Source organism: Cricetulus griseus, chromosome 7, assembly GCF_003668045.3.
Source record: "Cricetulus griseus strain 17A/GY chromosome 7, alternate assembly CriGri-PICRH-1.0, whole genome shotgun sequence".
Lineage (NCBI taxonomy): Eukaryota > Metazoa > Chordata > Mammalia > Rodentia > Cricetidae > Cricetulus > Cricetulus griseus.
Window position 1 is genome coordinate 117,322,819 of NC_048600.1, and position 27,500 is coordinate 117,350,318.

The 27,500-nt window shown below is 50.2% G+C and overlaps 1 protein-coding gene and 1 long non-coding RNA gene across 9 annotated transcripts in view; one reads left to right on the forward strand and one right to left on the reverse strand.

Moving 5' to 3' along the window:
• LOC118238099 overlaps positions 1–232 on the reverse strand; it is a 36,404-nt gene extending 36,172 nt beyond the window's left edge. The window contains exon 1 of the long non-coding RNA XR_004770671.1: positions 40–232. This is a non-coding gene — a long non-coding RNA (uncharacterized LOC118238099). The remainder of the gene's footprint in view (positions 1–39) is intronic.
• Positions 1–27,500, forward strand: part of LOC100765120 (microtubule-associated protein tau) — a 95,384-nt gene that overhangs the window by 53,566 nt on the left and 14,318 nt on the right. For 2 of the 8 annotated variants that reach the window (XM_027427901.2, XM_035447225.1), the window contains exons 3-9: positions 4,615–4,680; positions 8,659–9,396; positions 12,842–12,897; positions 15,439–15,636; positions 17,210–17,342; positions 18,422–18,475; positions 20,158–20,423. In XM_027427901.2, the coding sequence (XP_027283702.1) occupies positions 4,615–4,680; positions 8,659–9,396; positions 12,842–12,897; positions 15,439–15,636; positions 17,210–17,342; positions 18,422–18,475; positions 20,158–20,423 (1,511 nt within the window). Of the gene's footprint in view, positions 1–224; positions 312–4,614; positions 4,681–8,658; positions 9,397–12,841; positions 12,898–15,438; positions 15,637–17,209; positions 17,343–18,421; positions 18,476–20,157; positions 20,424–27,500 lie in introns of all 8 variants that reach the window. The other 6 variants (XM_027427909.2, XM_027427911.2, XM_027427897.2 and 3 more) reach the window with 5 other exon arrangements.

Genomic DNA, 27,500 nt, shown 5'->3' on the forward strand with positions numbered 1-27,500 from the left:
CCACCCCGGGAATCAGGCTATGTCCGTTGTAGTACTTACATGGCCCCTGTGGGCTTTCCAGGCAGATGGCTTGATAACTCTTTTCTGTTAATCTACTTCCTGGGGAAATGGGAGGAGGGCTGTGGCCCTGCTTTGAGCTGGCTTTTCTTGCATGTGGCTGGCAGGCCCTGTCCCTGCACTGCCCCTATAAAAACAACAGAAGGGTGACTATTGGTGGTTTCCAGACATGACTGCGCCCCTAGTGGAAGAAAGAGCTTCCGACAAGCAGGCCGCTGCCCAGCCCCACGTGGAGATCCCAGAAGGAACCACAGGTGAGGGTGACTCCCAGAGCCCCAAGGCTGCCAGGGCCCTGCTGACCCGCTTTCAATAGGTCATCCTCATAGCCAAGTGAAGCAGATGTGTAAGTGACTCTGGCTTCTGGGGACCTTGGCTAAGTTAGCAGTGGCTGCCTTGGAGTCTAGCTGCTTCACACAAGCGTGTAGGGTCCTCTGATTGCTGCTGGATCCTGCCTCAGGTAACATGCCAGTTAGAGATGTTCGCAGCAAGATTCTCTGGGGAAAGAGAATAGACCTCTGCCTTCCTCACACTTTCTCCAGTTCTAGCTGTAGCAAGCGACAGGTTGCCCCTAGGGGACAGTTTACCCCTTGGAGCACCAAGCATGGAGTAGTGACCACATAACTAGATCTCTTTGAAGGTCTAATGGGCTGGTCCTGGACTTCAGAAGTGTGACCACATGTCCATTTCTAGGCCTGTGCTGACTTCCAAACCTGTTTTTGTAGCCTGCTCCACCCATGGGGATGATGGGGAATTGGTCAGTCAGCAAACACACCGGAAGAAAAAGCACTGGACTTGGGGCTGCTCGGGCATTCGTAAGTCAGCTTGTCAGGGCCCTAGGCAAGAACCATCACAGCCCAGAGCCCCAGGTATCCTTCCTCGAGTGTCCTCTTCCATGGGCTCATGAAGGAGTCTAGCGTTAGTGTGATGAACGTGAGGTGCCCAGCTGCCTACCAAGAACTGACTAATCACTGTGCATGGGACTCCGTGGCAATGGAGGTGGGAATGTCCCTTCCTGAGGATGGGCTTTCTGCAACTGTACTAGTTACTCTTTGCCTTGTGGTGGCCTGACAGAGAAGCTTAAGGTCTGTTCAGGCTTATGGTTTAAGGGGGTGGAGTCCATGTGACAGGGAAGGCACAGCAGCGGAGGTGCCAGTGACTGGTCACACTGCATCTGCAGTCAGGAAGCAGAGATGAATACTGGTGTTCAGCTGGCTTTCTCCTTTTTCCCCAGGACGTCAGCCCAGGGGATGGCGCTGCCCATGTTCAGGGTAGGTCTTCCCGTCACAGTTAAAGTTTTCTGTGAATACCCTCAAAGACACACCCAGAGGTGTGTCTCCTCCCAGAGGGGGAGGAGTGTCCACACCCAGAGGTGGTTCCAACCCCATCAAGTTGACCTTGAAGAGTAAACATAGCCGCTTTCTCACACATCCACTGAGCACGCTCGTTACAGAGCAAGCAGTGCCCTCCTGGTCTTTCAAAATGTGTTTCTGCTTTGCAAAGTGATGGACTGGCAGTAAGGTCTTCCGAAGCAGGTAGACCAGATGTCCTGAAAGCCTGGCCAGGCCCCAGCTTTGAATATGAAGGACACTTGAAGGTCATGGAACACCTTATAGGGTGAGGTCATGAGAGACTTGATTTTTGTCTCTGGCTATCCCTTCAAAGTTTTGTGGTGGAAGAAGTTCGTCTTCAGTCTGGGATGAAAACTCTCCACTTTCTCATCTCTCCTGGGTAACCAGAAATGTTTTATAGTCTTCATGGCTACAAAACAGCCTGCAAAAGGATGTAGCTCAGTTGGTACAGTGCCTGGTTTAGCATCCATGAGTCCCCACCATATTGTAAATTGAGTGTGATGAAGGGAGAAGCCATCACAGCTGATAAATGCTCATCAGAAGGGCCAGTCTGATCAGTCAGGCCCACAACCATGTTCTAAACCAGCCCTACTCTGGGCCAGTGGAGGCAGGTGTGTAGGAGGAGGCAGCCCAGCTTCCCACTCCCTGCCATGGACTTAGAGGCTACTGTTTCTCTCATGGAGACTATTAGCTTCTCATACGTGTCCAGATGCTTGACAGAAACAATGGAGGGAGGAAAGCCTTGTTGTTTTGTTCATGGGCTCAGAGGGTTCATGGTTGTTTGATTCCGTGGCCTTGGGCAGAGCATTGCGGTAGCCATAGTGGTAGAGGAGCAGAGGAGTGTGGCGTTGGTCATGCTTTCTCCTTCATCAGCTTTTGTTCATTACTAACCCCGTCCCAGTCCACGGGCTGGTGCCACCCACATTAGGTCTTCACTTCCAAGAATCCTCTCTATAAATCCCTGCAGACATAGCCACATGTGCACCTCAGCAGTCCCTGAGGTGGTTCCAAATCTAGGCAAGTTGACTGTGGATGTTAACCATCACATAGAACTTTCTTTAATCCATCCAGATTCTTCCCTCTCAACTCCTGTGTCCGGCTTCTGTAAAGATCCATGCCTCTGCCACAGATTCTGGAGGCTGTGCCATCCCTCCTCTCGGGGATCCAGCCACAGCATCACCTCTGTGGAGGATGACTCACTCCCACTAGTAACCCGTTAGGCTTGATCTAAGATGCCCCAATGCCGCCTCTGACCCATGCCCATCTTGGCTGCACCTCTGCTATGACAATTCTCCTTTCTTTGGCAGCCAGCCCTTCCCTGTCCTGTTGTATTCCTGGGCAGGGCCCTGACTGCAGCCCACCAGATCTCAAGCCAGAGGGAACCGAAGCCAAGTGTCTGTCTCTAGTTGGTGCCTTGAAGACTATGGAGACAAGCTAGGCATGCCAGCACATGGCTGTTATCCTAGTGCTGGAGAGGTTAAGGTGGGAGGATCAAGAGTTCAAGGCCTGCCTGGGGTACATAGTGAGTGCAAGGCAAGTACGGACTACTTAGCAAGACCTTATGGAACCACTCCAGCCCTGGGCCAATCGCCTCTGGCTGGGTTTAGAGTTGAGCAGGTTTCTGACTGTTGGTGGAGATGGAGCTCACTTTGTACTCATGGGAGCACATGTTTGCTGCTTCTTAGTGCTCAGTAAAGCTGCCCAACAATGCTGTGTGAGTTTCCACTGTAGGATGCCTGTCTTCCAGGAGAACAGGGAACTTGTACCTCCCTGAAAATGCTCCTCCACCACCCCCGGGAGCATTCAAAGTTGCTAGTGATACACCATTTTGGCCTCATACCCAGGGCAGGATATCACAATCCTGCACTGGAAGATGAATAGACTCCCCTAGTGCTGGGACAGTGACAAGAGTTCCAGAATGCCCCCTTATGTCTGCTAAGGACTCCATGACTGCTTAGCTGGATTTGCTGTCACTCTGAGCCTGTCCTCCTCAGACCAAAGCCACTCTTGGACTTTGCCTTCTCAGACAGTTGATGTAATATGTGGCCATTGTTGTGTTATCTGACAAGGAACTGTCACCAAAAGACCTCCTAGGCAGCACAGAGGACCTAGATGTGTCTGAGCTGATAACTAGTGGGTGGAGAGCTTCCAAGTTCACTGCCACCTCCCTGTGGCCCCACCCTCACTCAGCCATCTGGCTAGGCGCTTACCGGACACCATGTGACTGTGCAATGACTCAGGCTCTTTGTTGTGCTGTCCTTGTGTGGCAAGTGAGATGAAAACTGGCTTGAGGTTTAGGTGCGCAGAGACTGAGCACCTCAGTCCAGAGATAAGGCTGACGGCCCAGCTGGCACTGTGTGAACATTTCTTGAAGGCAGCCGCCTCTGGTGTGCCTCAAGGCCTTGAGGTCAGCATGGGCCAGCTTGCTTTATAAACCCCACCTGTGGACTTGTGTGTGTGCCATCCCACAGCTGTGTCCTGATTTCTCCTGTGTTCTCGAGATAAGTGCTTACTGACTAGAATACTGCTCATGTGGTCTGGAACTTTCTCAGCCTTCTTTATTTGGGTTGGCTGACAGCTCCTTAAATAGAACACAGAGACCCAAAAAAGCTGCCCATTACCTGGCCTTGCTCCAGCCAGGTAATGCTGGTTTCAGGTGTGACATATGTGGGGTTTAGAGGGAAGAATCTTGGCAGCCTGAGGCACCTCCTGCGAGTCAGGCTTTGTCCTCTGTCACTACCCTCCTACAAGGCAAACCTGAATCATCTCTTTGAGGTTCTCAATGAGGAAACAGGCTCAGAGAGGCCAGGCAAGTGGTGGCTCCTAGGTCCACACCCCAGCTGCCTGACCCCAGCAAGCACCATCTGTCTCTGAGCCCCTGTCCTCCCAAAGTGCTGGCCAGGGCAGGCAATGCCGCCACTGTGACTCTCTGGTCTCCTGAGTCCTGGCATCTTTGTAGAGCCAGGCAAGACAGCAGGACCTCAGACCCCTATGGAGAAGCTCTTTCCTCCTAGGTCGCAGTCACCTGGAAGGTGTGTGGGTGCTGTCACCACTGTCCCTAGCCGTGGCCTTCTCGGAGTGGAGCACAACAGCTGACCCCACAGGGCACACCCCTCCTGCATGTGAGAAACACAAGGTATAGAGAGCACGGATTGCAACAAGTAATAACTCTCTGCTTCTGTCCTCTCTCTCTGCTGCCTCGGACCAGCTGAAGAAGCAGGCATTGGAGATACCCCCAACCTGGAGGACCAAGCTGCTGGGCATGTGACTCAAGGTCAGTGGCCCGAATTATATCTAGGACTCAAGATGGGGAGGAGAGGGGTTGGGAGGACTCGGTGGGCTCTACCATGAAAAGACATCTTAGCCCTGGGTGCTAATTTACAAGTCCAGGAGGCCCCGAGGGAGTTGTCTTTATCAAATGTAGGCTCTGTGGACACAGACAGAGTTTTCTAATACCATTCTGATTCATTCCCAGGGCGTGTGTGGCATGGTATGGATGGTGGGGTCTGAATGAAACAGGCCTTGCCTAGCCTGGGGATGAGTACTGTGGGTGATGCTCCCACGGTGACCTGTCAGTCACATCACCACAAAACTTGTCCATTTGAGCTTCCTTCTCTGTGTTCTTCACACTTTGTTATATTTCTTCTCAGGAACCAAATTGCTGTGTTCAAGGCAAGCTGCTTTCTGCAGCTTTTTATCAAAAATACATTCTTAAAGGAATTTCTAAAACCTTAAAGAGTCACTGGGCAGTGGTGGCACACACCTTTAGTCCCAGCATTTGGGTAGCAGAGGCAGGTGGATCTCTATGAGTTTGAGACCAGCCTCGTCTACAGAGAGAGTTCCAGGACAGGCTACGCAGATTCCAGGACAGCCAGGGCTACACAGAGAAATCCTGTCTCAACAAAACAAAACAAAAAAAAATCATAGAGAGTCTTGATTTTTAGGAAATGGAGTCTTCCAGTATAGATAAAGCATGAGTTGGCTTTGTTTTCTATTTTTCTGGATAAATGAACTTGAGAGTGTCCTCTATAGCAGGGAGGCTTATAGATGACAGAGGAGCTGAGAGATGGTGTCCTTCATAAGTGATGGATGATTTGTCCTCTGTTTCGTGATGAAGGACTCTGTCACTGACCTCTTGTTAAAATTTTTGAAGAAAAAGAGGAGGGCACAAGATGAGACATATTAACCATTTTATTATAGGCCCGGCAGAGTAGAGAGACTAAGAGAGAAGAGAAACAGGGTAAATGGCTGACCACCATGGCTGGTCGACGGAGAGAGAGAGACAGAGACAGAGACAGAGACAGAGATAAAAAGAAGAGTAGAGAGTAGAGAGCGAGTATAGAGAGAGTGAAGCAGGGAAGTTGGAACTTTTAAAGGCAAGACTATGTATGCACACTGAGGTGCCACGCATGCCCAGAGTCCTCACACAGGCTGTAAATGCGTGGTGGGTGATGTGGTGATAGCAGGTCCCTGTGCATGCCCTGACTGTTGTCAGGGGTCGGGGTCTGTCTCTTAAAGAGGTAGAGCCAATCAGCATTAAAGCCTGAACCTTTCACCTCTAGCCTAGTTCATCCCCCTTTAGGTGACTTGGACACTAGATTCCTGAGGAGGAGCTGGGGGAAACATTTTGTCAGGACCCTGTTTACCTTGTGCCCTTTCACCACTCCCTGTGAGTCCGTGTTTTAAAAAGGTTGGTCGGTTGGTTTGAGATAAGGTCCATGTAGCCCAAGCTGGCCTCCATTTGTACCTAAGGGTGACCTTGAACTTTTGATCCTCCTACATCTACCTTCTGTGTGCTAAGGTTGCAGATATGAGCCTTTTATGCAGTGCTGGGGATCGAACTCAGGGCTTGCTGTGTGCCAGGCAAGCCCTCTAATACCTGCGCTGCATCCTTTGATAGTCACTGAGTAGTTTACAGTACCCTGGAAACTGAAAAGAGGATTCTTCCAGCCCAGATCCTCCCACTGGGAGTTTTGATTATGCCTGGGTTCCTCATCAGTTCACATACACAGCAAAGTATGCTTACTGTGTGTGCTTACTGTGTGTGCTTACTGTGTGTGCTTACTGTGCATGTTTAGGGGCTCGACTCAACTTGAAGTCTTTAAAGGTCTTGTGGTACATCAGACTCCAGGACATCCCATTCAAAAATAATTTCTAGGGAGCATTTTCTTGAAGGTAGTAGAGGCCCAAGTCTGTTGGGTGGTATCATGGCTGGTAGCTGTCTCGGCCTCTGGTCCATGAGCCGGCTGGTCCTGAGTAGCCACACCTTGCTGGTTTCCCACTTCTGTCTTTGTTGCTGTCCATCCTTGAGACAGACCAAGGCCTGAGTAAGACACCTGATGAGTAGCTGTTCTATGTAGAATGCATTTATTGATCAGTTGTCATGTGACAGCCTTGACACTGGGACCATAAATAAATGTAACTGTGAACTCAACCTGGCATAAGGAAGGAGAGGGCCAGGCTGGAGTTGGGTCCTGTGATAGTGATCCAGCCACACTGAGTCCCACTGGGTTAGAGACAGAGATTTAGTGTCCATATTACTTGTGTGTGTCAAAAGTTACACATGGGTGTGGATACACATGCTCTCCCCTCTCCTTCCTTCCCCTTATCCAAATTTCTCTCCTGTGTCCCCAAAGCCCTTGAGATTATAGGTTTTGTTAGAAAACCGGAGAGTTGCTTGAGATATTTTGTTGGGACCTAGTAGGATGTTCAAAAAAGCTCAGAGTCACATAAGTATGGTGGCACATGCCTGTAATCTGAACACTTGGAAGCAGAGATCAGAGAATCAGAGATTCCAGGTCATCCTTGGCCTCATAGTGAGTTTGACACCAGCCTCAGGTACAGGAGACCCTGTCCCAAACAAAGCATCAAACAGAGCCAGAGTGCTGATTGAGGACCCCAGTGAGACTCAAGGGGACACCCCCATCCCTAACACACAGCCAGATACTCTGAAGAGGGTTTTATGTGAATATCACTTGACTGATCCAGGAAAAGGTGCTTAGACCGGTTGAGCTGGTGGGCAGTGTGTTGGGTGAGCAGTTAGAACAAGGGTCTCCACGCTCCTGCCTCACCTGAGGCAAAAGGCAGGCCATGAAGGCTGACCACAGAGCTACAAATGTCTGCAGTTCCATGTAGAGGAACCCATACACAGGTCAGTTAGCAAAGCTCTGTGCTGACAATCATAGCTTGTGAATTTTCCAAATCAGAGCAGGGCTGGAGGCTGGGTAACTCATGATGCCTACTGCTTTCACCTGCCCAGGAGAGAGAGAGAGAGAGAGAGAGAGAGAGAGAGAGAGAGAGAGAGAGAGAGAGAGAGAGAGGGACCACTTCATGATCCAGCCAAGGCCACCTGGAGCCCAGAATCTTCTGGGAGCTTGGGTTCTGTGAATGGTAGGTGAGCATGCATCAGATCCCATAATCACATGTTGGGTAGCCACAGAGATGCCAGCAGGCTCTGGACCAGCTGAATACCAGAGGGGACTCAGAGGTCACCAAGGAAAGAACACAGATGCCCAGAGAGGGTCATGCAGCAAGCTAGTGGCAGACAGATTGAGAGAACTTTTTTTTTTTTTTGGTTTGGTTTTTCGAGACAGGGTTTCTCTGTGTAGCTTTGGAGCCTATCCTGGCACTCGCTCTGGAGACCAGGCTGGCCTCGAACTCACAGAGATCCGCCTGCCTCTGCCTCCCGAGTGCTGGGATTAAAGGCGTGTGCCACCAACGCCCGGCTTTGGTTTTTTCTTTCTTTCTTTTTTCTTTTTTTTTTTTTTTTTTTTTTTTTTTTGGTCAGACCGAGAGAACTTTTATTCCAAGCTATGAGCCAGGCCCGAGATGGGTCCTGGTCCCTGTTGGGAGAGTCCTGGTACCTTTGAGGGGTCTTTTCTTATGGCAAGTACGAACTGTGGTCCCCCTTAAACAGTGTCTGTACCCTTGTTAACCATTGCCTCTTCAAGCCCTGAGGCTGTGAGGGTTCCCAGGCAGTAGAGAGAGCTGCCTGAGAGGTTCCTGAGCCAGAAACTTAATGTTCAAGTCCACAGAGCACAGGCGTTTCTGGCGTCTCCCTGTCACCTCTAGGTGAAAAACAGTCAGGTACTCCAGGCTTGTCAGTCACTCACTGTCCCCAGGAGCACCCCACCTGCCCAGTCCCCTCCTCCACCAGCTAGACCTCAGAAGCCCGTCCAGGAGTGGAGACCAGAGCCTGTCAAGGTGGGCCTGCCCATTCTGAAGCCCTCTTCTGCTGGATATCTCCACACAGAGTCAGAGAAGGTCGAAATTTTCCCAGAAAGTTTGCTTGGAGAGCCAGGGCGCCATGAAGGCCAGGCTCCAGACTCAGGGATCTCAGATTGGATCTGCCAACCGGTGCCTAACGTGTCTGAGGCTCCCCTCCTGCCACAAGGCCTCAAAGAGGCCACGTGCCAACCTTCGGGGACGAGACCTGAAGATGTGGAGAGAAGCCATCAGGCCTCTGAGCTACTGCAGCAAGAGTCACCTCAGAAGGAGGGATGGGGCAAAGACAGGCTTGAGAGTGAGGAGGATGTGGAAGACGATCTTGACTTGGATGAGTCATCCCAGGACTCTCCTCCCTCCCAGGCACCCCTGGCCCCTGGTAGGGCTGTCCCTCAGGCTGTCTCCAGGGAAACCACTGGCTTGCCTGGGTTCTCGGTTGAGGGTGCCATCCCACTTCCTGTTGACTTCTCCAAAGTCTCCACAGAGACTCAGGCCTTGCAGTCAGAAGGGCCTGGCACAGGGCCCATGGAGGAAGGGCACGAGGCTGCCCCAGAGTTCACATTCCACGTGGAAATCAAAGCCAGCGTGCCGAAGGAGCAGGATTTGGAAGGGGCTACATTGGTGGGGACCCCTGGAGAGGAGCAACAGGCCCAGGGCCCCTCTGTGGGAAAGGGTGCCAAAGAGGCTAGCCTTCTGGAACCATCTGAGAAGCAGCCCACACCTGGCCTGCCGGGAAGGCCAGTCAGTCGGGTCCCTCAACTTAAAGGTCTGTGGTCTAAGTCCCCTCACTCCTCCCCTGGTGCTCCAGGCTGTGGACACTGTCACTGAGCTTCTGGCCTTCCTTGACTGCCACACCCTGAGATTCCAGGATAGCCACTAAACCCACCGCCTGGGCCGCTGCTGCCTTCCCAGCCCCTGCCCTGCAGCCTCTAGTGGCACGTATTCCTTTCACGCTTGCCCTTATTCTGCATGTCACCAACACCTGGTCCTGTGCTTTCTGCCCTGTTTTGTTCTCTATCCACTTGATATGGCCACCATGGTCTACCAGCCCACCAGAGGTTGGTAGTCACACGACATAGAGTGGATAACAGTGTTCCTCATTTTTGAGGGCTTATGATGTATTTTTACATTCATAATCTAGAACCTTCCCAGCACTCTGAGGAGGCATAATTAGCCCCACTTTTCAGATGAGGAAACTGGCCACAGAGCAGGAAATTGACCTTGAGATAAACACCCAGAGAAAGTAATGGTTGAAGTCAAGTTCAGAATCCAAATAGGTTGCACCCTCTTGCCATGGTCCCCCACATTGCCCTCCAGAAGATGCTAGAGCATGTCCTCCTGGTGCTGAACCACTGAGTCCACCTGCCTGTCACCAACAGGCAGCATGTTACATTTGATGGGTGACAGCCACCACTATCGAGGTGGCTAACAACTCCCAAAGCTCTCCCCCATACTGCTTGCAGCAGGAATGATGAATAAAGCATATCCTCCAAGTCCAAAGTGACACTCATGTCAGTCAGGGACAATCCTGTCAGTCAGTGTGCAACCCCATCTGGAACCCTTTGGAACAGCCTCCAGGCAGCAACATTCGTGGCTTTAAGATTTTAGAATACTTGGCATTTGGGCCTTCTAGATGGCTCAATGGGTAAAGCTACTTGCCACCAAACCAAATAATGTAAGTTCCATCCCCAAGACCCACATGGTGCAAGGACATGCTGCCACCTGGGCATAGAGATCAGAGGACAACTGGGGGAGACAATTCTCTGTCTGTCCTTTGACCTCCATATGTGTATGGTGGAATGCATGTGGTACACACACACACACACACACACACACACACACACACACACACACACACACGCACGCACGCACAGACATGCACAGACACACACACAGGCACACACAGACACACACACACACACACACATACACAGAGAGAGAGAGAGAGAGACACACACACACACACACACACACACACGCATTCATGTGCTCTTGTACAATAAATAAATAAATGTCAGCATAGACTACTTGATATTTTAGAATTATTTGCAGAGCCTAGAACCTGATGCCTCCTAAGCTCAGAGTCAAAAGCATCTATTAACTATCACTTAAATTCTACTTATAGAAAGCACTCCAGTACCATAAATAGAACAGCCTGCTATTTCAGCACATTCCAGCTAAGACAAAAGGATCACTGCAAGTTTGAGGCCAACCTGGACTACATAGTGAGTTCAAGGCTAGCCTGGGCTACATAACAAGACTGTGTTTAAAAAAAAAATCTGAGCGGGGCGTTGGTGGCGCACACCTTTAATCCCAGCACTCGGGAAGCAGAGGTAGGCAGATCTCTGAGTTTGAGGCCAGCCTGGTCTCCAGATTGAGTGTCAGGATAGGCTCCAAAGCTACACAGAGAAACCCTGTCTCGAAAAACAAAACAAAAACAACAACAACAACAACAACAAATCTGATCACGATACCATATGCCTATAATGAGTGCCGTACTCAGGATGGAGAAAAAGGGGGGTCAGGAGTTCGAGACTAGACTCCCCTACATAAGACCCTGTCTTAAGACAAAAGTTAAGGCAGAGTAGGGGAAGCCTGTGTCCTGTTTTTAAACTCCAAAACAATGGTAGGACAGATGACTGCCTCGAGTGTTTTCCTAAGTAGTGTTCTATCGTCCAGGTGTCAATAGATGTTCGGGGTAGGGGTAGGGAGGGTATAGTTCCACAGCATGGAGAATTTAGAAGGGGTTAGAAAAAAGGCTAAGCAAAGCCCAAGAATTTCCATTGTCTAGGACTTCTCAGAGCCCTTGCTGTGCACTGTGGCCCTCTAAGGGGGATGGGTTCTTGGATATCCCAGAAGTGTGTGATGCCCCCTGCTAACCAATCCCAGAACAGGGCTTGTTGAGGCCTGTGTGGGCTGGGGAAGTGCTCGTCTAGCAGGCTGATTTTTGGTAATGGCGGGGATAAGCCAGTTACTCCAGTGAAAGAATTCACCAACACAAGAACCAGGAGAGTGTGTTAGCCACACTGTAGTGCAAGCGCAAAGGGCAGAAACTGAACTGCTCTCACAGGTAGAGTTGGGAATTAGTCAGGCAGTGTTCCAAGGTGTTCCGATGTCACTGAGCCCGGGAACAACCACAGCTAGAGCTCTGGTGGTTAGTAAAAGTCTGGCCTTGAGGAAATGGTGGGTTTTTCCCTGAGTCAGAATTGGATTGGCACTGCCGTTTGTCCTAAACAGATACACATGGTTGAAAGAGAAAGGAACGCCTAAGATCTACTGAACTACTGCAATGCGGATTCCTAGGCACCTGTTGGTTGCACACCCAGCCTCAGTGCACCCAGGAGTCTGTATGCCAACTCCCCAGGTGATTCCTCCACAGTAGAATGGGGACACCCCCTGGGCTGGAGAGCCAGCAGCGCTGGTCACTCTGGAAGTCCAGGCTTCGTTCATCTGCAGGTTAATAGTGACACTGGGGTGACATATTTAAAGGGCCCTCAGGAGTGGCAAAGTGCCATCAGGGCTGTGTCAGAGTACTCCTTGTAAGGACTCCTTGTAAGCAGCTGGGGCTGATGTGGAAGGTCCCTGCTAGTGAGATGATCTGGATTGTGGGCTGCACTCCATATCAAAGGGGAGGATAGCCCCATTAGGCTCATCTGTTCTGGAGTGGGGGGTTGGGATGCTCAGCATAAAATGGCCAAGAAGGTGAGGCTGAGGACCCTTCGAGCATAGGGTAAGGAAATAGAGGTGGCTTCACTCCAGCCTTGAGGCCCTAGAGGGTAAAGCAGGGATCTCACAGGAAAGCAAGACCAAGTCTGGCCACAAAGAGATCCCTCACCCTGATTCTGCTGTAGCCTGGACCCAGGCTGGGTTATCCCATTCATGCCTTGGCCTTCAGTGTGGTTAGCAAATGCAAGAGAGTGAACTGGCCACAGCCACGTGTCAACATGCACCTCTAACAGCACCTGCTGCCTTCCCCCTGCATGGCACACACCCTCAGCCAGCCTGCTGCCCCATCTTGCCAGGTTGCTCTGAGCAATGGTCCTGTGTGCTGTGTGATACTAACGATGATATGAGAACCTAGCAGATTTAAGAACTAAGAAAATCAGGCGGATTGCAACCAAAGGGAATTCACACCACCAACCCTGAGCTCTGGTGTGTCTGCAAACCTTAAGCACAGGGTTCACGTGCATTCTCGTTTTGTATTTTATCAGCTCGAGTGGCCGGTGTAAGGAAAGACAGCACTGGAAACGATGAGAAGAAAGCGAAGGTAAGCTAGTGACCAGCCTGTCTCGTTCGCCAAGCGGCTGTGCCTCATGCCTGTGTTTGCATTCATTTACGATGTGTGGAAAGTGTTTGTCACTTGAGTGCAGCTCTCATTTAAAGCTGTTGCTTTTTACAAAGGCAGTGTTTCTGTCTTGATACAGGGAGGGGTGCTCACCCCTATGCTCACCTCCTGCCATTCCCTCATAGTTTAAATAAAGATGTGTGTGAATTTTCTGTGGTAAAGTTTGGAGTTAGTGCTTCTTATCCTTACCATCACAGAGCTATGCTCAGTAAACAGAGAAGTTTTAATATCCGCAGAGTATACCGGGGATCAGAGAGCCGTGAGCAAGGCAAGAAGTGATCTCCAGACAAAGGCAGGGAGGATTCCAGGGGAGCCTTCAAAGAGAAGAGCTGGGAGGAGCACGGAGGAGCCATGCTGTCTTGCAGCACAGCAGGGAACAACAAACCAAGGAAGGAGGAACAGGAGCTGAGTCTAGGGGGAATCGGCAGGTGGTATTGGTTGCTGAGCTGTATGTGGGCCTGCCTGCCTTGGGTTCTGAATTAGTGAACCTCCTTGAAATGAAGAGCAGGGAAGTGTGGACTGGAAAGTGCGGTTTAAGGAAAGCCCTTAGTCTTCTGCAACCAAGCCCAGTAGATAAAGCAGCCTGCTCGCCCCGGACTGGTATCCTGAGCTCCACCTTGTCCTCCATTTTTTATCTGTAGTCCCCTCCCTCCATGGATTTTTTTATCTTAGAAGTTCCTACAGCTGTGTAGTGACATCTTCCTGGAAAGTCCCAGATTGGACCAACCGGGCAACTGGTGTGAATGCTGCCAGGAACATCTAGCCTGTAGTTGGTACCAGAGCCTCTGGGAGCCTCCAGATGGGGATGATGGTGCTAGAATCTGGTAGCAGGGGTTGAGAACCTTTCCCAGAAGCCCCTGTTCTGCACTTGTTAGACTTCCTGTCATGGGTACTCAGAGAGAGGCAGCCCAGCCTCGTGCAGAAACCCATGCCCCACTTCTTGAAGCAGGAGTGGTAGCTGCTTATCAGTCAAGATGCTCATTTCCCTCCAGGGGGAGGGGCAGCGAGTTCTGGCCTCATGCTTGCACAAGTGTGCATGTACTCAGCATTTGTGTATTCATTCAGTCCACAGTCCCTGCCCTGGATTAGCTCACACCACAGCATGGGGCCAAACCTACTACAGATCTAGGCTGGGTAGAGAATGCCGCCTATGGAGAAGGTCTTATCCAGCTAAGGAACAAGGGGTCCCAGTACTCACTCTAGCGTTCCCCTGTGAAAGCAGCCCCAGAGCAGCTGTCCCTTGAGCTCTCCTCCTGACAGTGGAGGCACAGACTGGTCCCCAGCTCCTTCAGTGAGGGGATGAGGTAACACACCGGAATAGCGCGGCCGTCTTCAGTCAGGACTCCAGAGCACCCCACACTTGGCCTCTCAGTTCATTATTCCCAAAGGTCTGGCCTCACACCCTGCATCATACCAGTGCTGCCCTTTCCAGGCAGAGTCCCCAGAGGCAACTATGAGTGTCAGCCTTCAACCCTGAGGTACTCTGGTTCGGGGAGCCAGTCCTTCTTGGAGAACATCCATCCACACAGACATTTATTTCCTGAAGTGCAGTATGCTCTGGTGTCACCTTTGGCCAGATTGAGTCTTTCTAGATAACATTAAGATTAGTCTTATTCATCTTTGCTTAATCATAAAGTAAATGTGTGTGTGCGTATGTCCATGTGAATATGGCTGTGTATGTGTGCATCCATGTGTGTGCACCTATGTGCATGTATGTGTGTGCAACTGTAGTGTGTATCCTCAGTGATATATGACAGAAGCTTTTTGTTGACTCTGGCACAATCCTCCTGTTGGCATGGTGGAAAGAGAAGGTGGGTGTCAGTGAGCCCCGGTGGGTGCTTCCCCTGAGGTTGAGCCAAAAAAGGAATGCCTCTGACCCTTGACACATTGGTATTCTTTCTTGAGAAAATCTTGCTGTCTTTTCTCTGACGGCCTCCATGCACTTGCCAGGAGGGAAGCCCTTTTAAGCCAGTGTTCTCCAAGTACCAAGCACAACGAGGTCCAGGTCCTAGAGGAAGGGTGTACCAGAATGTCTATCCATGCTCAGCATCTCTTTTAGAAGTTTGATGCTATATGCCAGGTAGTGGTGGCGCACACCTTTAATCCCAGCACTCAGAGGCAGAGGCAGGCAGATCTCTGTACATTTGAGGCCAGCCTGGTCTACAAAGTGAGTTCCAGGACAGCCAGGGCTACACAGAGAAACCCTGTCTTAAAAAAAAAAAAAAAAAACAGAGGAGGAGTTCTATGTTATATGATTTTAATTATGTCCACCCCGTGTCAGCTGAGTAGCATGTGCGTAGCTGATAGATGACACCGTGCTGTCCTTACTGGAAGTGCAGTGTAGAGGACTGCTTTGAGCTGTGACCTGCCTTCTTCATGTTTAGTTTTTCGTCCTTTTTTTCAGTTTGTTTCCCTCCCCCATTGCTGACTTTTATTTTGATTTTATTTATGTTTATGTTTAAGACATCCACACCTTCCTGTGCTAAAACCCTGAGCAATAGGCCCTGCCTTAGCCCCACACGCCCCAGTCCTGGTAGCTCAGACCCTTTGATCAAACCCTCCAGCCCTGCCGTGTACCCTGAGCCAGCCACCTCTCCTAAACACGTCTCTTCTGTCACACCCCGAAATGGCAGTCCTGGGACAAAGCAGATGAAACTCAAGGTAAGGAAATAACCTTCGGTGAGGCGCAGGCTGCTGTACCATGGTGTTCAAACGCTTTCTCTCTACACCTAAACTCACAGGCAGCCCTAGATGGTTGAAGAAGAGACAGGGCGGGGGCTGGGGACTAGGAGCTGTGCTTCCTGCCTCCCTCTCCCCTCGAAACAGTAGTCCCCAAGATAAGCAGGGGACCCCAGTTTGAAAACCAGGGCTCTAGGCTAAGCATGGTACCTGATGCCTGTAACCAACCCTAACACTAAGGAAGATTCCTGTAAATCTGAGGCTAGCTTGAGCTATAGAGTGAGCTTCAGGCTAGCCTGGGCTACAGAGTGGGTCTTCATTTAAAAACAAAAACAAAAAAATAAAAAAGAAACCAGGTGTGGCAATGCTCATAATTTCAGCACCCAGAAGTAAGAGGTAGGGGATCAATACAATAATACATAGAATGACTCTTCAAAACATAAATAAAGTTAGCCAGATGGGGCACACACCTTTAATTTCAGCTCTTGGGAGGCAAAGGCAGGTTATTCTCTGAGTTTGAGGCCAGTTTGAGGCTGGTCTATGGATCAAGTTCCAGGACAGCCAAGGCTGTTACATAGTAAAACCCTGTCTCAAAAAATGAAAGTTAGGGGTTGGGTGGATGGCTCAGAGGTTAAGAGCCAGAGGTCCTGAGTTTCAATTCCCAGCAACCACATGGTGGCTCACAACCATCCGTTATGAGACCTGGTGCCCTCTTCTGGTGTGCAGATATACATGGAAGCAGAATGTTGTATAATAATAAATAAATAAAATCTTAAAAAATATGAAAGTTAATTAAGTAATTAAAAAATAAAAATAAATGATAAAGAAAAGGCCTGAGCTCCCTCTAGAGTTCCTATGGTGACTGGCCACGCCTCCAGTGGGTGGCGTAGCTTCCAGCTGTACCCATCTCAATAGCTCCTATTCTTCTCCTAGCTTCCTCCAGAGTCTGGTTCGTGCGGTTTCTTTGTGAAGTTCATGCCACATCTAACGGTCATTACTGACCACCAGACCTGTAGCCACTCACAATCAGCTGATTGTGTCTGCTCCACCTCTGGCTCCCAGCTTTCAGCCAGTGTTCATGGCCAAGGGCTCTTAGCACACATCTAAGGTGTCATGGAGCTCCCAGGGCCATGGAGAAAGAAGAAGACATGACTCGGCTGTTGAGTGCAAGTGTCTTTGAGGGTCTCTGGTGAACCCACCCTCCATCAGCTGCATCAAGAGTGAAGAGTCAGGAAAGGGGTGTCCCCAAGGCGTGGTCTTTCTGGGCCAGCCTATTCATCTACTCTGACCCTGATTTTGCTCCAAGCACTACTGTCATTTGATGACATAGACTAGCTCGCAATTCATCTAAGAGGAAATAAGAACCTGATACTTGATGTGCAGGTGAACTGGGGGGCTGTGTGCCCCACAGACCCTCAAGACTGTACAAGCAGACTGTTCTAGCATCCATCTCTACCTTCACCGTCTTCCAACAAGGTGGGAGGGTGGGGTTGACCTTTCCGTGGTGATAGTCACCTTTCCCAGTGAAAAACTCTTACCCCGATTCGGTTTACAGGGGGCCGATGGTAAAACTGGAACGAAGATTGCTACACCTCGGGGAGCAGCTCCCCCAGGCCAGAAAGGCACATCCAACGCCACCAGGATCCCAGCGAAGACCACACCCAGCCCAAAGACCCCTCCTGGCTCAGGTGAGAATGCTCTCTCAGAAGCTTCCAGAAGGTGTGACGCCTGCCTCAGGCGACCACGGTCAGTTAGTAACGCCTGGCACCAACTAACACCTTGCAGTTTGCTGAGCACTGGAGCATTTGTCTTCTTTTTAGACCTTTGACAACTGTCTGAGGTAGATAATAAACCCTTGCCCTTTAATCGATGAAGAAATCTGGCTCATTTTGAAAGCATGAGGAAAATGAAATCACATGGCTCATGAGTGGTAAGGAAGGCGCATGCACCCTAATCCACGGCTCTGGGGAGGCAGCCCAGCGTGAGGTGTTTTCAGGTCCCCTGTCTCTTTGGAGGAGTGGTAGCCTGGGCAGGACATCATCGGGGATCTCCGGCAAATCAACCTCATGCAGCTGTGATGTTAGGAATCTTCTAGCAAAACTCAAGGGTTTTAGCTGAGCAGTGGTGTGCTGTGGTCATTACTCCAGCCTTCTGTAAATAAAATCCAGTTGGCATTGAGAACCTGGCCAGGCCACAGTGGGATGTTTCACGTCCAGTAGAGACACCAGCAGCAGAAACCCTGAGGACCTTGATCTAGAAGGAACTTAGATGTCATGTGACTCTGTTGTCTGGCCTTTGCTCCCTAGTGGTGCCCAGGAGAGCTATGGTGTCTGGCCTGGTTCTTGGTGCCCTTGCTCTCCTGGCCAGAGGCAGCACCTATTGCCCGCTGCATGTTTCTGCCTGGCATTGTAAAGGGTGCTGCCTGCCTGCTGGGCTGTGTTTTCACTAATTAACTGTGTGTCTGGTGTGTCTCTTGTGCACTGATGATCTAGTAGCATTCGTGGCGTGTCTGGCACGTCTCCTTCAATACTGTGCTGGCCCGGCTCACACAGTAGCTTGAAGCAAGTGCTCCCCTTGCTCCTCCCATCTCACCTGCCCCTAGGTGGCTCCATGTTGATGGCTATGTCTTCCTCACTGGTCCCTGCACCTGTTCCTGCTTCTGTCTCTTATGCTAGGTGGACCAGCCAGATGCTGCCACCTGAAGTACTCAGAGAGACACCTGTAAGCCTGATTATAATGAGGCTGTCTGTGGATTTTTCTTTTTAAGCTCCCAAGCAAGTGCAGAGAAAACTACCCCCTGCAGGGGCAAAATCTGAGAGAGGTAATTCTGGGTAGCGGACCCTGGGTGGGCAGACCCTCTTAGTGTGTGTTCTGCCCCTGTGCTTGTCTGCAAGGCTGGGAGGGTCTCTGCTTCCAGCCCAGGCTACCCCAGAGAGGCCGAGACTGGAAAGATCATGTATACTTTTCTTCTCAAGTGTGGTTTGTACTGGAGGCATCTGTGGACTCACATTCCGTGTTTGCGTTTACTTCAGGAACTAGGGCCATTTGTGGGATGGGGAACATGTTCCTGGAGACATGGGCTGAGTTTTTTGTTACAAAATGGCATTTCAGGGCTGGGAGATGGCTCATTGGTTAAGAGCACCGGCTGCTCTTCCAGAGGACCCCAGTTCTATTCCCAGCACCCACATGGAAGCTTATAACTGCCTGTAACAGGCAAACCAAAGTACATGAAATAAATCATCTAAAGAAAAGAAATGGCATTTCACTCGGAGATGTTACAGACAGATGTGAGCCACCATGTGGGTCCCAGGAATAGAACTTGAGTCCTCTGGAAGAAGAGCCAGTGCTCTTAACTGCTGAGCCACCTCTCCACCCTATCTCCACCCCCATATACCCTTTTCAAAAATAAGGTCTTGAGGACTCTGATCTCCTGCATCTTTCAGATGAGGACACGGGCATAATGGGGTCACTGGCTCACCCATGGTTTCTTTGCAAGTGTCAGGAAAAGAACATACGCTACCACCATCCTGTGCCCCTGGAGACATGGAGACAGAGCTAAGCCCATAGAATCGGTGGCTCTAGATATCACAGAACTTGATGGCTTTAGGGGTTCCTATGACTTGGAACTGGAGACTGAACATTGATGTTTAGGTGGAGATTGGCTGCAGTACGTGCATTTGATAAGATGCTTCTTCCTGGCTGTAGGTTGGGAAAGGCCAGTTTTGCAGGCCTCTATCAGCGCTGGATGGGAGCCCAAAAATTTGCGTATCACAAGTCCCACCTCCCGCTAAGAACCTGAGAGGTTTTCAAACACAAAATGAAAACCCCAGGGGTGTGGTGGCTCAGTGAACCCTAGGTGTGTCTGAGGCATGCCAACTACTATGAGAGAAGTGTGGGGGGGCGAAGGACGCAGGGAGGAGAGGGACAGATCCTGCTGAGAAGTCCAGGCAGCCTTCCTGGCAACTGATGGGATTGGGAAAGGGGCGTGGAGAAGGGCATTCCCGGACTGGAACAACAAGGTAGGGTTCAGCAGTGTCGGGGCGTGGCTTGTATGGAAAACTCTGGGCAGGTGGATCATACATTGTTCTGAAGCCCTACAGTTAGAGGAGCCCTGGATGTGCCCAGCAGCCTCAGATCTACTCTGTGGGGGAAGGGTCAGGAGGATCCCAATCGTTACATCACCTCAGTTAAGGAAGGACAGGTAGAAGTGGGTTTGCGGAGCAGCACCCAATCACTATCTCTCTCGGTGAAATCGAGAAACGCACAGCTAGCTAGAACCCATCTCCTGACTTCAGGACACTTGGCAGCTTGGGGATAGTTAGGCCATCCCTGGGAAGAGGTACCATGTGTTGGAGCACAGATGAGCAGATGCTTCTCCACAGATGGTCCTCTCTCAGATCTCCCTCTGGATCCTCGCAGTGGGCCCCCAGTCCAGTGGCCTCAGGGATTTTGCAAACTCCCATCCACCTGGCCTCAGTCCCTTCCTCTCTCCCCACCCTCCAGGCGAAACACCAAAATCCGGAGAACGCAGCGGCTACAGCAGCCCCGGCTCCCCTGGGACCCCTGGCAGTCGCTCCCGCACCCCATCCCTACCAACGCCGCCCACCCGGGAGCCCAAGAAGGTGGCGGTGGTCCGCACTCCCCCCAAGTCGCCATCGGCCAGTAAGAGCCGCCTGCAGACTGCCCCTGTGCCCATGCCAGACCTGAAGAATGTCAGGTCCAAGATTGGCTCCACCGAGAATCTGAAACACCAGCCAGGAGGTGGGAAGGTAAGGGCGTGGCCAGCCATGCGGTCCGGTCGGGGTGCAGTCTCCAAACGAGCCCAGGCAGATCTCTAGCCAGACTTGGCTTCTGCCGCCCCCCCCCCCCCCAAGAGCTCACAGACCACCAAAGCACTGGCTCCTCCCTTCCTCTCTTTAGCTTTTCTGATTGGACAATGGATTTCACTAGGTACCGCCCAGGTTGGGCTTGGCTTTCCCCCTCGGTCCTGGGGAAATTTGAGGTTTTCATAGGAGCAGCTGGTTCCATGGCTGCCATGAAATTTCTAGTCCCGGAGGTACCCCCTTTCCTTGCTTCCATCTGAGCGTTGCTCAGGTTGACTGCCATGTCCTCGGGGTTCTAGAATGTGTAAATGAGAGAATATGTGGTGTCTGCAGGCCTGACTCCTGCAGACACCCAACGAGTTTGTCCTGAGTCTCTCTCCCCTGTGCACCCCGGATGTCTCACCTCGAGTCCAAGTGTCATTTTATGAAGACATTAGCCCTGTGGGATTAGGGTCACTCTCTTGACTCATTTCAACACAGTCATTGCTCTAAATGCCTTATCTCAAACACAGTCATTTGTGAAGTTGGGGTGTCAGCATATAAATGAGGGAAGGCATAGTGTGTCCCCTCCCCACCCAGTACTGGAATAAAGGGAGACCAATCAGGGGCATGGAGATGTGTCCTTGTCTTCTGGGCTTCATCAGACTGGGGCAACACACCCTTTGAGGTGCTAAGGGCCAGTGGTCCCCATCAGCATAGCAGATACTCCCCCCATGCTGAATTTGCTTGGGGCTAGTCGCTGGAGGGAAGTTGCTATAGTCCCAGTGGACACCTTCCCTGAAGCCCTGTGTTTTGTTGTGGGGAAGCCTTCAGCACTCCTATTGGCTCTGCACAGTGTGGTTTGTACATCATTTGGATCAAAGGTCACAGCTCATGTCTTCTTTTCTCCAAGCCAGAGACTGGCTTTAGGCTCAGTGCTAACAGTCTCACTAACACCACTGGGTATTGGCTTGGGCCATTGGCTTGGTCCGAGCTTGTGATACCTCAGAGTCACCTGTGCTCTCTAGCCCCAAAGAGACTTACCTGCCTCCTTCAGAAGGGGCCCTAGAGCCAGGCATGGCACTTGAGAGGATCACAAGTTTGAGGACGACTTGAGCTATTGGATGAGGCCCTGACTCAAAGAGACAAGTGCATGTTGGCACTAACCCTGAATCCCAGCACTCAGGAGACAGCCAGGTAGATCTGTGAGTGATCTCCAGGTCAGCCAGGGCTATATGTGAAACCCTGCCTCAAAGAAGAGGAAAAGGAGGAGAAGAAGGAAGAGGAGGAGGAGGAGGAGGAGGAAAAAACCCACAAAGCCACTTGCTCACTCTGAGGAAAACGAACAACGAGGTCTCGGTGACTTCTGTAGCAACAGGGACTTGGTGTCCATCCATCAGCACCTTCCTGGTCCCAGGCCCAGGCCCTGGAGCTCCTCTGGTAGCCACCAGCTGCTCACACCCCCATTGACAGGATGAAGCTGTGGGTGTGGAACTGTACCCTCCCCGGGGAAGAGGACCAGTGGGCAGAAGAGGATGTGTGTTCAGAACGCCTCTCGGCCGGCAGCCATTGAGTGCCCCTCCCACCCCTGAGCCAGACCTTCGCAAAGGCCCCACTTGTGGAGGAAAAGATGTTGGCGGCTTATTTGTTGCTCACTTATTGCATTGCTGGGGATGCTGGAGGGAGGTGAAAAAGTGTCTCTCTCTCTGCAGCAGCAACTCTGGTTCCAATAAAGATCCCAAGTGTCGCCATTGTGGCTTACATGTGTTTTATAGAAAGAAAAGTTCTCAAGCCGGGCGCACGCCTTTAATCCCAGCACTCGGGAGGCAGAGGCAGGCGGATCTCTGTGAGTTTGAGACCAGCCTGGTCTACAACAGCTAGTTCCAGGACAGCCTCCAAAGCCACAGAGAAACCCTGTCTCAAAAAAAACAAAAAGAAAGAAAGGAACAAAGAAACAAAGAAACAAAGGAACAAAGAAACAAAGAAACAAAGAAAGGAACAAAGAAAGAAAAGTTCTCGGGACCCCCATGGCTTGGTTAGGGCCTCAGCAGAGTGACTCCGAAGCCACATGGAGACTCTGGTCAGTACCACAGCTTCCATCTGTCATTTGACTTCATGGACTTCCAGACTTCCGGTCCTCATCCACTTCTCAAAAACGACATCGGGGCCGGCAAGATAGGTCAGAGGGTGAGAATGCATGCATCCAGCCAGAAGGTTGAGTGATCTCCAAAACCCACGTGGGTGGAGAGAGGACTGACACCTGCAAGTTGTTTTCTGACACATGTGCACACAGGCATGCGCAATAGATTAAAAATGTCAAAACAAAAACAAGTGACCTCCTGATAGCTGCATCTCAGGACCCCTGGGTGTCAGGACTTAGGGCTGGCTGCCCAGAATCTATGAAGCACCCTGACTGGTTCTCTCACCTTCTTTCCCAGCCATAGCACCCAGGCTAGGAGGCAGACCCATGGGGCCTTTGGGGGACATATAGCACACAGTACCTGCAACTCAGAGACCCTGAGGCAGCACAGCCTATCCCCTCTCTTTCCACCATGCCAGACGCCACTCCAGCCTCGGCCGCTGCCAGGCTCCTGTCCATTCTGCAGCTTTCCTGTTTGTACCCCTCCTTTCTTGCTGAATCATCCTATTCCCATTGGTTCTGGTCTCCTCCAGCACTGTGTCCAGGGGTCTCTGACTCTGCCAACCCCAAGCTGGGTTTCTCAGCCTCACCTCTGCTACCTACCCCTTGGGAACCTCTGGTTCTTGCCTTGTCCTGATCTGTGGGACTGTCTTCAGCCTAGAGCACCCTTCCCTGGTCTCTCCCTTCCTCCTGGGAAGTTCCCCTGTCTAATTAGCCTTGAACACCCTGATATGTGGTAACTGAAGGGAACTCTGCATCCCATGAGGGCCTATAAGCATTGAGCCTTCGTGGAACAGAGCTGCTGGATGGATGTCATCAAGGACTCAGTAGAGCCTGCAGTGTGAGTGGAGGGTGGCTGTCTTGTCAGACCCTGCCCATTGTGAGGTGGCTTGCCAGGCTGGGCAGTTCTTTCAAATGAATACCAGGAACTGGTCTGAACAGGGAGTACAGCATTCTGCAGTGTTCTGTAGAAGGAAAGGGCTTGGCTTACCCCATCTGAGGAGCTGTTCTGTGTTGCAATGACTTGTCCATATCCACCGAGGGCTAGAAGAAACAAAGTGACTTGCCCTGGGACTTCAGGGGTGACAGCATGGGAAGTGACAGACCCAAGGAACAGCCTCCCTCACATTCTATGAGGGCAGGAGGCTTATCTGAACAAGCCCTCAGCCCTGCAAGCAAAGAGCAGCACAATGGCAAGGCATTTATTCCAGGTTGATGGACAAGACCTGTAACACCTGCTGACAACAGATTCAGAGAGCTGAGCTGACATTTGGGTCCCTGAAATGTTTGCTTAGTGAGACCCTATCTCAAAATAATTATTGGCCATGAAAAGGCAAAATTCTAAGAGTCTGAAGAATAGGACCAGAGATGTGGTCCCACTAGTAGAGTGCTTGCCTAGCATGCATGAGGCCCTGGCCTCAGGCCACAGCACTGGATAAACCGTTTGTGGTAGAGAGCAAACAGTAAATCCCAGAACTCCAGAGGAAGCGGAAGGATGAGAAGTTCAAGGCCGAGCTCCACTACTTGACTAATTCAAGGATAGCCTGGTTTATACAAGACCCTGTATTTATTTACTTATTTATTTATTTATTGTGTGTGCAACTCTATTTTATTTTATTTTATTTTATTTCTCTTTTTTTATTTTTTATATATTTGAATTACAAATAAGATTGAATTACATGACGATCCCAGTTCCCTTCTCCCTCCCTTCCTCCTCTACCACCCCCCTGTCTTTATTTATAATAATAATTTTTGTTTGTTTTTCAAGACAGGGTTTCTCTATGTAACTCTATAGACCAGGCTGGCCTGGAACTCACAGAAATCTGCCTACCTCTGCCTCCCAAGTGCTGGGATTAAAGGCATGTGCCACCACCAGCTGGCATTTTTTTTTTTTTTTTAAGAGCCTGGGTCCTGGTGAGATGGCTCAATGAATCAAAAGTGCTTGCTGCCAAGTCTGACAACCTGAGTTCAATTCCGAGGGCCCATGTTGTTGCAAGGTGTCCCACTCTTGCAAATTGTCCTCTGGCCTCAGGCACCCACTTCCCGCACCCTAAATGGATAAAATTGGGCTGGAGGAATGAAGGAGAGGTTAAAAGCTCTAGCTCTTGAAAAGAACCAGAGTTCCGGTCTCAGCGCCCACTATGGGCAGCTCACAACTGCTTCTGATTCCAGCTCCTTGGTTTCTGACACTTTCCTTTGGCTTCTTGAGTATCCATACACAGGCATACACACAAACACACAAATAAAAATGAAAAATAAGTCTTGAAAAGTGTAATAATTTTAAAAAGTACACTGGGTTCAGTGAGATGGCTCAACAGTTAAGGGCCCTTGTCACCAAGCCTGACTACGTGTGACGAAGCCTGAGTTTGATGGAAGGAAAGAACTGACTCCAACAGGTTTTCCTCTGATGACCTTATGCACACCGTGTCACATCCATGTCTCTACATCCACACAGACCACCTTGGAGTAATTTTTTTTTCTTTTCAAGACAGGGTTTCTCTGTGGCTTTGGAGGCTGTTCTGGAACTCACTCTTGTAGACCATGCTGGCCTTGAATTCACAGAGATCCTCCTGCCTCTGCCTCCCGAGTGCTGGGATTAAAGGTGTGCTTGCAATCCTTTAAGCACCTGAGAGGCTTCAGCAGGAGACCTAGCCTGGGCTCCACATCAAGGTCATTGATTAGAAAACGTGTAAAGCATGTCTTTCTGCTTGGAGCTTTTTCCTGGGCTTCCATGATTTACTGCTGTGAATGTTTCACCACAAGACTCCATAGTGAGGTGGTGTTAAAGGAAAATGCAGCCAGTCAGAGAGCCTCACCAGAGAACACAGAGAAGGAGTGTGGACCTGGGAGACAAGAACCACTGTTAATGCAGTTGTTTACCCCAGCATCCCTGTGTGCCCCAGGAATGGAGCCTACCCAGCCCCACTGTAACCCTCACGGAGGGACAAGAGTGTTTCCAAGGTACAGCCCATGCTGAGGCCCAAGATCAGCATGCTCTTACCTCCTGACTTCTAGTCCATCCCAACCTCTGGGGATGTCCGTCCCCATTTGTTGATTCCATACCTGCCTCCTGGGCTCAGACACAGCTGGGCTAGCCCTGGGCCTCCAACCCCATCCAGAGTTGACCCAGTCCTGTACAGTGTCTGAAAGGAGAGGGGGCAGTCACAGTAAGAGGAAGGACCAGCATTTAAAACATATTTTAAAAAGTATTCACTGGAGCTGAACATGATAGAACATGCCTATAATCCCAGCCCTTGGGATGTGAGTTCAAGGACAGCCTGCTCTATGTGTAGCAAATGCCAGGTCTGGCAGCGCTACCTCAAGACCCTACCTAAAAAGAATTTTAAAAGGAAAGGAAAAGGAAAAGCTATTGTTAGCGATTTGTTGTGGCATTTCATGTCCCTGCCTCTAGAGCAGAGTTTCTCAACTTTCCTTATGCTGTGACCTTTTAATGCAGCTCCTTATGTTGTAGTAACCCCCAGCCATAAAGTTATTTTCCTTGCTACTTTGTAACTGTAATTTTGCTGTGTTATGAATTGTAATTAAATGTCTGTTTTCCAGTGGTCTTAGATGACCGGTGAAAGGGTCGTTCTACCCCCATAATCCCAGCACTCAGGAAGTAGAGGTAGGAGAATCAGGAATTCAAGGTGATCCTTGGCTTCAGAGTGAGCCCAAGGTTAGCCTCAGCTTGGCTAAGGCTGAGACCCGGCTCCAGAATCAATTAATTAATCAACAGATAAATGCTTTCACATGGGGTCTGCTTGTTAAGGGTTTAAGTTTCCCCAATGATCTAGTTAGGCCTTAAAGAAAAATAATTAAACACCAATTGTGGTGACTCATGCCTAAAATCTCAGTACTTGGGAGGCTGAGGCAGGAGAATCGTAGGGTCAAGTTTTGTAGCCTCCCCTACATAGCAAGTTAAGGCCAGTCTGTCTCAAAAAACTAAATACCACTAATACTAATGAGCCAGTGAGGTGGCTCAGCAGGTAAAGGCAGAGGCAGGTGGATCTCTGTGAGTTAGGGCCAGCCTGGTCTTCTACTGAGTGAGTTCCAGGGCAGCCAGAGCTATATAGTGAGATCCTGTCTCAAAAAGAAAAGAAAAAAAAAAGAAAAAGAAAGAAAGTTGTACTTCTTTCATAACCAGCTTTTGGTTAGTGTGTTCAAGCATGGAAGAGGCCAGGTTAACTGAGTAGGTGGCGCACTCCAGGTCCCCATATCCTGAGAGTTCCTCAAATCAAAAGCTTGCAGAGCCTGGATGCACCAAGGGCAAAGGGCTGTTATATTACAGGTGACCATAAGATGGCGGTGGTGCGCTGTAAACTGCAGAATTCGTTCCTGGATCACCCACCGTTTTTGCTTCCTTCTCTGGGAGTGTGTTGTGATTTTCTGAGTGGTCTTCTTTCCTGGCCCCTTGGTCTTTTCTATCTCTGATCTCTGTCCTTTCTTTCTGTTTCTGTCTGCCCATCCTTTTTTCCCTTTACCACTGGTCATACAGAAATATAAAAGAGTTTTTAAAATTTTTAGCATTCATTTAATTGTGTGTGTGTGTGTTTAGGGGTGAGAATTGGAAGTGTTTTAAATGCAACATATTCACCGACACAGAAAAAAAGTCGTCATTTTTTTTTTCTAGATAGGTGCTCATGTATTCCAAGCTGGCCTCATGTGGCTGAGAATGGCCTTGAACTTCTGATGTTGTTGCTCTACCTCCCTACTAAGATTGCAGACTTGCATCACCACATCCAGTTTTATACAGTGTGAGGACTTGAACCCAGGGCCTTATGCATGCTGGGAAAATCCTCTTCCAACTGACCTATGCCCCCAGCCACTTTTGAAAGGATAGTCTTAATAGTGCATGACCTTGGTATTTCTTTGCCTTTCATAGGTTGGCTGGACTGGATACAAGC